This window comes from Vipera berus, assembly GCF_964194415.1.
Source record: "Vipera berus genome assembly, chromosome: 1".
NCBI classification, from domain to species: Eukaryota; Metazoa; Chordata; class Lepidosauria; order Squamata; family Viperidae; genus Vipera; species Vipera berus.
The window spans coordinates 180,327,666-180,340,626 of NC_138202.1; the positions used below are offsets into that span (position 1 = coordinate 180,327,666).

Consider the following 12,961-nt stretch of genomic DNA (forward strand, 5'->3'; position numbering starts at 1 on the left):
GCCACAGTTTAGTATCCCATACGATCCTTTCAGGCTAATAAGTTGTTATTATTCTGAAACATTTAAAACAGTACCTATTTCATTAGACTAGATGTAATCCTGCTGGGTATTGTACCATGACAAACTGCTCTCCCTTGTCTAGGGACTGAGGGGTTCCTAGACATAAATATTTCCCTCAATCTTACCAGTCAAATATAAGTTCTCTTTTGAGGAACAGAAGAATTTTTCCCATGGAAATCATATTACATATGACTGATCTCACAAAAAATGCTAATACATTTGTTTGGTTAATTAGCTGTACAGATCAGGTGACCCAAAGCTGGAGGGTTACTCAGAGATGCCTGCTGAATGTGCCTTTTATTAAAAAAGCAAAATGTGCACTCCGCCTCTTGCATATAAATGTGATATCACAATGCAGGCACAAAAGGGGTGGGTTTTGTTTCCTGATGTTGCAATGGACATTTCATTATGTGGTCCCCAAGAATATGAGACAGAGAGAAAAAGAGAGAAGCAGGCTCCTCAAAGACCATGTCTTTATACTTGCATTATAATAAATAATCTTCAAAAAAGTCCTGCAAATTCTTTTTTAATGTTTGTTTTAAATTAATTTTCTAAGCCTCTTGAAGTAAAGCTAAGAAATTTTGAATTTTTATTCCAGAGAGTATATTTCCAGGTAACACTAGCCCAATTCTACTCAGCTGTGTACTTAGCTTTACCTCTATGTCAATGAGTTCCTCCTATATATCATGTGACAAGAGTGGACTTTTAGAGAAAACTACCAGAAAAATAAAGCAATCTCTCTATGCAATAATTTTTTTAAGAAAATTGCACAGAAAAATGTATCCTATTTTATCTTTTTGCTATCTTATTTATCTCTGTGAGTTTTTTAAAAGTTACAAATGAGAATAAAAAAGTAATACAAAACATAGAAAATATGAATACAGTTCAAATAAGGCTATATTTAAAAGGCTACCTAATCCAGAACAATATTTTATATGTAAATATGAAAAAGAATAAAATAAAAATAGAAAAAATAAAAATAAAGGACATTGTCTATAATACAAAAATGGTTATATCTTATTGCAAATTTCTGCATGTAAAAAGTAGAACAACCTAAACCTAAAATAAGAGGGTTGAAATATCCAATAATACTAAAATGGTCTTAATTATCTAAAATCTTATCTGAAGAACCTACTTTTCATACTTTATTGTCCATGACAAGATTGAAAGAATACCATAGGCTTGCTAAGGCCCATACACTGTATTTTTTTACAACATTTGAATCTCAGTAGGGCAGAAACAGAGATACAGTATCTGACTTCCCTGCCCTCATCTCACATCATAAATGGCTTTTGAAGTATTCCTCATCATTTTCTCTGTGGAAAATATCGAGAATAGGTACAACTGATGATGTCATGTTTTAAATTCTGGTTCATTTCATGTGTTAACCAGTTCTAAGATTACAACACTTTCATTTGTCAAATGTAGTTTTAGAACCCATATTTTTTCAATAGCCATATCCACCAGGGAACCACAAGTCGTTTTCAGTTCTGTCGTTTTTACTTGAAAACAAATGCTTTGTTTAATTCTCTACATTGTATCAAAACTTTTTTAGTATTTGGGGCTATTCTGCAATGTTTATTCCCCATTTACCAATACTAAATGACTAGTATAATTCCAGGTTGTTTTAACTTGGGTTGCTTCTAAACCAGAATGATCAAGTGATTTTGGTCTTTGGTTCTAAAAATGAGCTAGAATCATCAGTGACCATATAGTTAAACAAATTTAGATGTAACCGCAAATCACAACTACCTTTATCAGAGAAGAAGACAGAGAGACAGACAGGGGCAAGACAGACAGGTTTGGTTGTTGGGACAACAAGGCTGAACTTAGACTATACTTTTTAAAGTAAAAAAGTAGCATATTAAGGCATTGTGAGCCACAGAAATTAAGCCATTTTTTTAAAAAAAGTGTTGTGTACCAATTTTATAGTTCTTGAAAAAGGTAAACATAAATGTAAAGCTTCCATACATAAGTGTTTAATATGTGTGTAGACCATATAATATCTGTTAATCTTGAAGCTGTTGCCTCATTTTTCCATACTTTCCTTCTCCTTCCTGCTCCCCCCAAAGAAGAAGAAGAAGAAGAGGAAGAAGAAGAAACAGTCAAAGGTCCCATGGCTGATGACCCCAAACCTGAGGCTCCCCTTGATGAGAAGTATGAGAAAAGGAGTGGGCCTGCTGAGCCTTTGGAACAAACAGAGGGTTTCTCTGAGGCCCAGCAGGATTCCCTTCCTGAAGATCGAGTGGATCACAATGAGGAAAATATAATCCTCATTGGAAAGGAAACCTCAAAAGCAAAACTGCCTTCCTCCGGTGAGGAAGGTATGCCTGCGTTAGGGACCTGCATGTCTTGGCTGCATAGGAGCTGCTTTCCGGTTTTCTCCCCATACTCTCATTGGCCTTTCTTCCCATTGATTTGTCCTCATGGTTAATGCTCTTGTTATTATGCTTGAAGAGTGTGCACATGGCAAGCCAAAGGCTGTATGGTGACATGGTTTCCCACCACTGCAGTAGATTCCTGACTTTTTAGGGAGTGTTTTCTACTCATGATGCCATTTGCAGTGCAGCCAACCTGATATGCCATCCCTTGTCCTTCCTCGTTGCAGATGTGTTTGCCAGTCACATTGCTGATATTTGTGTCTTTCTCTTTATATTTCATTTCATTTTGGTATGGAGGTTCATCTGTTTTTCATTTCAAGAAGCAAACTGATTAACTCTGACTATGGCGTAAAATGCTTACTTTGTAAATTTTGTTTGTGCTGTGCAATCTACCTTTGCTTATGCTTCAATACATTCTGCCTCAATTTCCCTAAGGCTATTGCTGCTTATATCATATCTTTACCATTCATTGCAGCCCACCATGACACTTGTTTGCCATTGCCAGGATTTTGAGTTTGCATTTGTTTTATCCTTCCTTCCAGCTGTTTATCTGAGTGGAAGTCCCAGTGTGAGAAGAAAATTCACATGAATCACATTGGATATTATAGTAAAGGACTAAATAAATTTTAGTCATAAATTTTCTTTGACTTATATTGCTCATTCTTAATAAACCAGATTAAGTGTGGTCTAGTATATATACTCACAATTCTCTGCCCATAATAACACAAGCCCTTGAACAAATAATTGTGCACTAGTTAAACCTAATTTTCATTCAAGAAATATTTGTGGGAAGTCTGGTTAAGGCTCTCATAGCTGAACATATATCACAACAGCTGCAACTGTTATAGAATTAACTTTGCTTCTTCTTACTTCACTAAGGTTTCATCAATCTTGGACTATATCAAGAAACAGGTAAACCAAGCTAGTTATGATAGGGAACAAACATGAATATAATCTCAAGTAATGAGAATTGTGTGACCAGGATAGTTTAGTTTGGGATTCCAGCACTGGAAAGGATTAATGTTCTCTTCTTCTACATGACTTTTCCTTGTTTACATTTCCCCTCTATAGGTATTTGGTCCCTTAGTTACTGTTAACCTTTAAAAAAAATGAAAGATTCTAGTCACTGATGAATCTTCATATCATTTGTGTCAAAAGTGACTTGTTTAATGAAACATACAATAAAATAATTGAGAATAAGTTATTTTACTGAGTATTCACTAGATAAGACAGGGAGAAAGTGTAGCAATGACATTCATTTTCATGTGCACTAAACCAATACAATTTCGCTAATTCATTTATTCCCTTAAATCAAGGGAGAATTTGAAATTAATTGTTGAAGATGATAGATTCCAAAGTAGATTTGGTAAACTTGAAAATAGATTAGCTTACCTTTGTAAGTCCATTCAATAGAATATTTATGAACCAAAACTAATTTGCCGCATTCATTGATATTGATCTAAATTGTTTGTAATTTTCCTAGAAAAGAATTAATGATTGGAATGAAGTGTAGTAGAATGTTCACTGAAAAATCAACCTGTAATGAAAGGTACAATAATAAAAAATGGGAAATAGGATAACAAAAAATTGGAATATCCAATCTCTATCATAAGTTTAAAACATTGTGGAAGACTATGGTGGATGTTTAAACAAAGAGAAAGATTGGGGGGGGCAAGGGAGAGAGAGAGATGAACTTAACAAAACACTTGAAGTAATTCAAACACAGGCCTAGTATTTGGGGCCATTAGAAACCAAGGAGAACCTTGAAAATTAAGATAAGAGGCTGGCACTTTGTTTCGCTTTGTCATCTTATCTCTCACTCTCAGTTTAATGCATGTGTTTTAATTTGGAAAAAGGAATTGGCAAATATCAAGAATGCATAGCTGGCAGAAATTCTCTCAGTTTTTAGTTATGAATCTTTCCCAGCTCTATCTGCCTGAGACAGGGATTGATCCTGGGATATTTTGGAGGCTGAAATTTTCATCTTGGAAGCAACGAAGTCTATGGAAATGTAAATACTAAAGACCAATGCTTTCGCCTACCGTGTGTTTCAGGGTCACAAAAATGCCCTGTGCACAGCATCTGAAAGGGCATATTTCAAAGGGCATTAGTGCAAGCAAATGAAGCATTTGAAGCAGCTGTGTCCCCTGGAAAGCTCTCTTGGCTGCTTTGAAGGCTGCTTTGAAGGCTGTCCCCAGATGTTTCTACCTGCACAACTCTTTTTCCTTAGCAACCCTAACAAATGTGCATGTAGGTGCAGAGAACTAGAGGCAGCCTTTGTAGCAATCACGTCAACTTCCGAAAAGATGCAACTTTCTTTAATGCTTTGCTTAAGGGAAGGGTACTTTACTTGCATCAGCATACTTTATGAATTACTTCTTTATGAATGCTTTGCTCAGACATTACATCTTATTACTATTCAATCACATATTTCTGATTTTTTTTCCTGAGGCAAAAATTATTTTCCATTATGTAAAATTCAAAACAAAACAAGTAAAAGTGTTTTTCTGTTTCCAGACAGTATATGTATATCTTTTCTGAGTCTTTTGTAGAACTGTCCATTCACTGGCTAAAAAGTAGGCGTAAGCTTCCTTTCCAACCAGAGGCAACATATTTTTTCTTTGAAGCTCAGCTTCTAGAGGGATAAGAAGCTTTCTATCTTTTTTTAAAAAAATGACTGTTGGGAATCTAGGCATTATGATTCATCAGGGAGCTGATCTGTTTCCTCCACCACCTTATAAAATCCACAGAAATTAATGGGGTTTATTATACAAATGAAGCAAGTATAATTCTTCACACAGCACACCATTTTCATTTTCACAGTCATTGATTCTAATTGCATTTTTAAAAATTAAATCTGTTCTTTGAGTATAGCTTATTCAGGGACTATTACAATATAGTTGTCAAAACTACCAGACTTAAAGATGGTTCATGGTTCATCATCACATTTCCAGAGGTATCTAGTCAATCATTGTTGGAGGCAGAATTCTGGACTGGACATTGCTTTCCATCAAGCCGTTGATCTCAGGTGTTCATCAGCTAGAAGAGACATTTTTTCAGTTCTGACCCAGGAGGCTACTCTGCATATGGAAGCCAAATTCTTAGTGTGAAACCAATTCTAAGAATTATATTGTGTGGTTTTAAACTGCTTTATTTCAGTGCTTTCAGAATGCTGTTTATTATTGGAGTTCTTTATCCTGAGTCTGAGGAGGTTAAAAAATCATTAAAGAATTCCAGTGTTGCAAAATGCAATTGCTCTGGGAAACAAATCAAGGGCAGAAGGATTATATTAGAAGTAGGAGAAATCCTTCTGATTGTGGTAGTGTTTTTCCTCCAATGTATTGGTCAATAACTCCTATATTTCATAACCCATACTTCCTAACCAGCTTTGCAAATGGAGAGGTTCATTGAAATGGATGGTACTAACATTTATATGTTTTGCAGCCCAATTCAGATGCCTCACTGATCCCTGGGCTTGCCAATAATTCTGTAGAAATGTGCACATTTTTAATTCTTTCAAAATAAATGAATTTTATTTCGCTGCATACTGAGCTGAAATGGTTCCTACTGAAATAATTAAAAATTCAATGCCAAGGTCAGATCTGATCTTTAAATATGTATAAATGGGTAGCTATTATTACAACCAGATGCGTATGTGCGTGTGTGTTTTTATTTTACACACACACACACACACACCCCACACACACATGCACACAGTGCCCCAATAATTGATTTGGGAGAACTTCATAAAATCTTTTGAAAAAGCACTATTATATAAATTAGGGTTGCATTTGCTTCAAAAATGATTTGGAATTACTGTTTTATACCTCACTCAAGTGCAAATACAATGCCTATTCATTACAACACAGTTGCCTTTTTTCAGTATTCCATGTGAGTGCAAAAAAAGAAGAAGATGTGGTTACTGCTAGAAATACTTTAAGATGCACTTCTTTAAGAACTTGATTTATTAAAATGAATTTATATTTTCTTCAGGTGGCATGAAAGTCCAAGAAAAGATATGCATGCTTGAATGAATAGCAGTGAGGTATTGTCCTTGGGGTTGAGCGAAGTATGGAACACTTCTTTTGAGTCACTGTCAAAACCTGCAACAGATGTACAATAAATGTTAATGTGTAATATACACAAAGATTAAGAATTGAATTCCATTATTTTTTAAACATTAAATATTCAGCCTCAGTTTTTCAGCAATGTTTCAGAGTTGCAGTACAGTGATTTTGTATGAAACATTTGCAGGAATAAACATTCTATCATAGTCTTGTTTCTCAAGAACAGTTTTATGATACTAGAATTTTTAAAAAAAATGTATTTAAAAAGTAGTTCCCTCATCCCCCAATTTGTGTAAAATGTTGATTGGTGTATCCATTTCAGTCTTACCATGATTTGGCCAGTCAGACAAAAGGAATAATGTCATTAAATGGATGTAGGAATTTGAATTTTAAATATAGCACATGTATGCATTCACACAGACAATTATATCCATATTTATTATATTCCAGAATCTTATCTCAACTTCATCGCATGGTAAAATTTTCTAAGATGAAGTTGGATTTATTTTTAATCTAATAATTGTTACAAACAAATATAACAAAATACAGCTAGGTTTATCAATATAAGATTATTAATTGTGCACTGAGAGAGTAAAACAATAATAAACATCTCTAATTAGTTTCCCTAGTTGCATGTAGCCAAATTTTTACAACTTTGCCATGCCACATTATGCTATAAACTAGTTTTCTCTTTCATAAATGTTTTCTATAAACTGTTCTAAAATCCAATGCAACAACTGCAGATTTACTTTCAGCCTCGAAGATGGAAATCCCTGGACAGGAAGTTACGAGCCTTTTCACAGCTACACCCTTCAACACCAAGGAACAAGAGAAAGGAAGTAGACCCAGTGAGCACCCTGTCCAAGATGCCTTAGTTCCACAGCGAGCAAAAACAGAGACTATAGAAATGAAAGAACCGCAACGCACAGGAGAAGAGATGACGTTCCCATCTCGGTTGGGGGAAACTTTGGATGCCACTCTGCAAAAGAAAGAAGAGGCTTCCACACCTCAAGAACAAAGAGATTTGTCAACAGAGTTGCATAAGAAAAGTTCACTAGATGAAAAGGCCACAGAGACCCAGAAACCTGCAACAGAAGCACCACCCTTGGAATCTAAAGATGATCAGATGACTATTACAAAAAATGACTTTGCCTCTCCTGCAAGCATTTGTTCTTCTTTGCCCTCCGAATCTATAGTGGACATAACAGGCACAGTAACAAGTGGCTTTTTTCCTGAAACCTTGCAAGGTGTTCGACATATGTCTGAACCAGAAGAGAGTAGCCAAACAACACAAAAGTCTACTATTACAGAGATTACCAAAGACCTTTCAAAAGATCAAACAATGAACAAAGACCACGTAAAAATACAGAAAGAAGAATTTGTAGTGGTGGCTACAAGTGCCTCACAAGCCATTGTAGAACAAACTCCAAGCCAGGTTCCCCTTTGGGAAGAAGAAAAAGATATGACTGAGGATGAAAGTGATGAAGAGAGGTACTCTATGTCCAGTAGACAGAAGTTCAGAGAATTGGGTGAGCAATCTTTTGCTGTGTGTGACCAAAAACCAACTGTTCTGGGTAAAGAAGTTATGGGAAAAGATGTTAATCCTAAAGAAGCATATGATGCACACAAAGCAGAAGGCTTGGAGATAACTGGAGAATCAACAGCATGGAATATTAAAAAAGACGAGAAAACACATGGTGCTGAGGTCATGGCAGGCCAATTCAGTAACGATTTCTCCCCCGAAAAAGATGAAGAATGTTTGGATACTGCTGTATTACATAAAACAATAGAGAAAGCTCCATCTGAAACACATAAAGAACCTCAGGAAGACAAATGTTCTGAAAAAGAAGGGAAAGGTAAAGTGTTTCCTGTTACAGATTCAGATCTCCACCAAATGAGGATAGAAGAAGATAAATCAGGTATGTCTACATATTTTGAAACTTCCACTCTTAAAGATGAAGTTATCAAGAGTGATAAGGTACAGCAAGGCAATGATTACTATGAACTGAGTGATTCGAAAGAACAGATTTACGATGTTTACCATAAAAATTCCCTTGTCTCTAAAAAGGAGATTGATGACTATCAGCCAGAAGCATACCAGCAGCCCAGTCCACCTGCTCATGAAATTGGATACAGTACACTTGCCCAGAGTTTCCCAGAACATGATCCTAAGGAACCTAGCTCTCCTCCAGAAAGAATGTATACTATTGACCCAAACGTGTATGGAGATAAGAGAGAACTCCACAGTAAAAATAAAGATGACTTAACTCTCAGCAGGAGCTTAGGGCTTGGTGGAAGATCCGCTATAGAACAGAGGAGTATGTCAATTAATCTCCCAATGTCCTGCTTAGATTCTATAGCACTGGGATTTAACTTTGGACGTGCTCATGATCTTTCACCTTTAGGTTCAGATATTTTAGATACAGCTAGTGGAGATGAAGGCGATGATTACTTGCCTGCCACCACCCCAGCAGTAGAAAAAGCTCCCCACTTCCCAACAGAAAGTAGGGAAGAAGATGAAGAACAACAAGAAGAAGACGAAGAAGAAGAAGAAGAAAAAGAAGAAGACAAGATAGAACAGCCCAACTTTAAAGAATCAGGAGAGATTCAGGTGGAGCCTTTATATGAATCGCCTTTCCTAGCTAAAGATTATTACAAAAATGGGACTGTAATGGCTCCTGACTTACCTGAAATGTTAGATTTAGCTGGCACAAGGTCAAGAGTAGCATCTGTGAGTGCAGATACAGAGGTAGCACAACAGAAATCTGTTCCTTCAGAGGTGGTTATTGAGGACAGCTCTACAGTCCAGCAACTTATGACTGGTGAAAATCACATGACTCTAAAAGCTGACAGTCAAATAGAAGACTTAGGCTACTGTGTTTTCAACAAATACACAGTACCATTACCATCTCCAGTTCAGGACAGTGAGAATTTGGCAGGAGAAAGCTGTTCCTATGAGGAGAAAATGAGGAGAGGCGTAGTTACAGATCTCTCATTGATAGAAGTGAAGTTGGCAGCAGCTGAGAGATCCTGTGAAGAAAAAGAAGTCTCTGAGGACTCCCCAGTTTGGGGCCAGGACTTTGAGCAGGAGAGAAAAGCTATTGATAAATTAGATACTGTGTTAGAAAAAAGCGAGGAACAAGCTGATGCTAAAGAAATATCTTTTCCTGAAGATACTGTACATGAAATAAAGCTTGGTTCAGAACTGGTAGATGTTAATGATAAAACTCTAGTTGAACCAGAAAAAAAATCTTCATTAATTAAGAAAGAGGAAAATGCTATTGGTGTTGCTGCAAAGATAGATAAGGCAGAATTGTCCTGCAAACCAGACTATGATGCTATAAAACATGATATGGATTCTGCTGCTCGGCAAGTGGAACAGGAGTATCAGAGTAAATTAGGAGGTCATATCACTGAATTAGTTTCAGAGCAGAATAAAGAAGATCCAGAAAAGATCCTCTGTACATTACACCAAGAGCCTGATCTATGTGCAAAATTGGAATCTAATCATATGAAAGATGCAGCTAAACTCTCTGAACTTGAAGTTAAGGAAAAAGGACCTAAACCTGATCTGGTGCACCAAGAAGCAGTAGATAAAGAAGAATCATATGAATCAAGTGGAGATAACGGTCAAGTGCAAGAGGGATTGTCTGGAGAAATTTCAAAGCCACATGAGGTCAAAATACAACAAGAAAGCCCATCTTTATCAGAGGAAGAACATGCAGCACATTTTCCATTGGGACAATCTACTACAGAAAAAGATATATCGAAAGTTATTCAAGAAGAAACAACAGAAACTCAAATGGAGAATATAACAGAGCACAAAGTAGATCAGGTGGATACTGTGGCAATAACTGGCACTGAGAATGTTGAGAAGTTACCTTGTGATTTAAAATACGAGGAAGCAAAAGAAAAAGTGAAAGAAGAACAAAAGGAAGAGATTAAGCAAGAGGAAGAACAAGAGGAAGAAGTAAAACAAACAAAAGAGGAAATCAAGCACAGGGAAGAACATGAAAAAGAGATTAAAAATGTAGAACAACATGAAGACATTAAGCATCTGAAACAACATGAAGTGGAGATTAAGAAAGATGAATATGAAGAAAAGGCTAAACAAAAAGAAGAGGAGGAGATCAAACAAGCAGAAGGACAAGAGGAGGAAAGAGATCAAGAAGAGGAAATCAGTAAGCAAACAAGTAAGGAAGAGAACTTGGAAAGACCCAGTGACGAAGTCTGTGAAGCTATCCCCGTGGAGATACCTGAGCTCAAAGGAGTAATAGAATCTGTTGTTACAGTTGAGGATGATTTCATTACAATCGTGCAGACAACCATCGATGAAGGAGAAGCCAATTCCCACAGTGTGCGCTTTGCTGAAACAGGTGGAGAAGGCTTCTGTACTGAAGAAGAGCTGGATATGGAGGCAGAGGTTATTGCTGATGTTGAAGCAGACTCAGAAGGAAAGTCTCTGGAACCTCCTGCCTCAGCTGAACAGGAAGAAATCCCAGTCACCGATTACAAGACCGAAATATATGATGACTATAAAGATGAAACAACAATCGATGACTCCGTCCTGGATACCGACAGCATATGGGTGGATACACAAGGTGTGCCTTATGCTTTTTCATTCATTCATTTTGCTTTCAATAGACTATATTAATAATTAAAAATAATTAATGGGAGTGCAGTCATGAATGTTATTAAAATAATATCAGCATGAATCAACCAAATTGTTTAAAACATTATCCCAGCAAAGTACAAATAACTAATCCTGTTTTTGTTATAATTTACTCTGATCCTGCAGATGATGATAGGAGCATCATGACAGAACAGTTAGAGACTGTTCCTAAAGAGGAGAAATCAGAGAGAGAATTGCGGAGACCATCTCTTGATAAACATAAAAAAGAAAAACCTTTAAAAACTGGGAGAGGCAGGATTTCTACTCCTGAAAGAAAAATAGCTAAAAAGGAACCTAGCACAGTCTCCAGAGATGAAGTGAGAAGGAAAAAAGGTTTATATAATACTTGCTCTTTTTCCTTTTATGCTGTACTGTGGGTTGTTCATCTGTATACTTTTTCATTAAGAACATACATTTGTGCTAACGTATACTCCATACTACTTCCATCGCTCCACTTTTATCCTGGTGATAACAGCAGATAAACATATGAATAGAAATTCATCTTCTAAGATTCATTAATATTGTCAGCACCAAATAATCTACCCTAATAATATTGGGGCTGGGTATCCATTTAGCAGTATTTCTACCTCATTAATTATCATGGCTTCCATGTGACTACTCTCAATTCTAATCTTTACTAAAAAAAGAGAGAGAGAGTTATCAGTAGGTATCCAGAAGACTTCATTTAATTTGAATCAAGGTAAATGTCCAACTCTCTGAACCAAACCATATCGATCAAACCAGAGCTAAGTTGGAATCCTTCAAAACTGAATGTGTCGTAAGGATCTCCTTGTACTTAATGTAAGTCAGTGCTCCTCTCTTTCCATAGCTTCATAAACTGCCCAGCATTGAGGCTGAGATATTCAGACAGGGGAATGGATTACAATGACACAGGGGTACAGATTGGAATAGAAAGAGTTTACGTTCCCACCCTGTTAAAATGATATATGCATTTGCAGTAAGATGGTGTAATTTTGGAAGAGACGTGTATGGATAGGATGACAGAATTGGTGAAAGCTCTAATATCTTAAATATAGATCATGTGGGCATTGGTACACCCAAGCCAGTGTTAAATGGCTAAGTTGGCACCAACAGCCAATATGTTGATTTGTTGAAATATATTTCTATTTATAATTTTTTATTTCTGATTGTATGCTCTTGTTTTCTTGTCTATAGCTGTGTATAAGAAAGCTGAACTTTCTAAAAAAGCTGAAGTTCAGGCTCACTCTCCCTCCAGGAAAATCATTTTAAAACCTGCTATCAAACATACTAGACCAACTCATCACTCCTGTGTTAAGCGGAAGCAGACAGGTGACTGTGCTGTCTTGAATTTATGCAATGTGGCTGGCAAACATAGACATTACTATTCTCATTATTATTATTTGTAGTCTCATTGCTCTATTGGCTGCTCTAATTTTGATTTCAATTTTTTTCCTCTCTAAGAGTGTTTCAGCTCTCATGAATGATACTGCTTTTATTTTTTTTGTATCATACTCTTTTCATTTATTATTATTATTCGGAGGCCATGATCATGAATGCTTATCATGCTTGGACTTCCCAACTTCTGTAGCTGTTTATTGTTGATAAAAGTGTTGTATAAATTTCTCTATTTTGCTTTGTTTTGTTTTTCATTTTTGCTCTGTTCTGGTGGGAAAGTGCAAATGGCTTTGAACCATGTTTTACATTTTTCCTTTATTCTTTTACTGTTTTTCTTTCATGCATAATAATAAGAATTGGGACATTATTCCACTTTGTATTTATATTGTGTACAATAACTCTTT

The 12,961-nt window shown here is 36.2% G+C and overlaps 1 protein-coding gene across 8 annotated transcripts in view; it reads left to right on the top strand.

Annotated features, from left to right (window-relative positions):
* MAP2 (microtubule associated protein 2) overlaps positions 1-12,961 on the top strand; it is a 90,199-nt gene that overhangs the window by 44,034 nt on the left and 33,204 nt on the right. For 2 of the 8 annotated variants that reach the window (XM_081332368.1, XM_081332369.1), the window contains exons 4-5: positions 11,307-11,513; positions 12,357-12,491. The exons of 3 other annotated variants lie outside the window; for them this stretch is intronic. In XM_081332368.1, the coding sequence (XP_081188494.1) occupies positions 11,307-11,513; positions 12,357-12,491 (342 nt within the window). Of the gene's footprint in view, positions 1-7,263; positions 11,110-11,306; positions 11,514-12,356; positions 12,492-12,961 lie in introns of those variants that run through there. 3 more of the 8 variants (XM_081332366.1, XM_081332367.1, XM_081332370.1) reach the window with 3 other exon arrangements.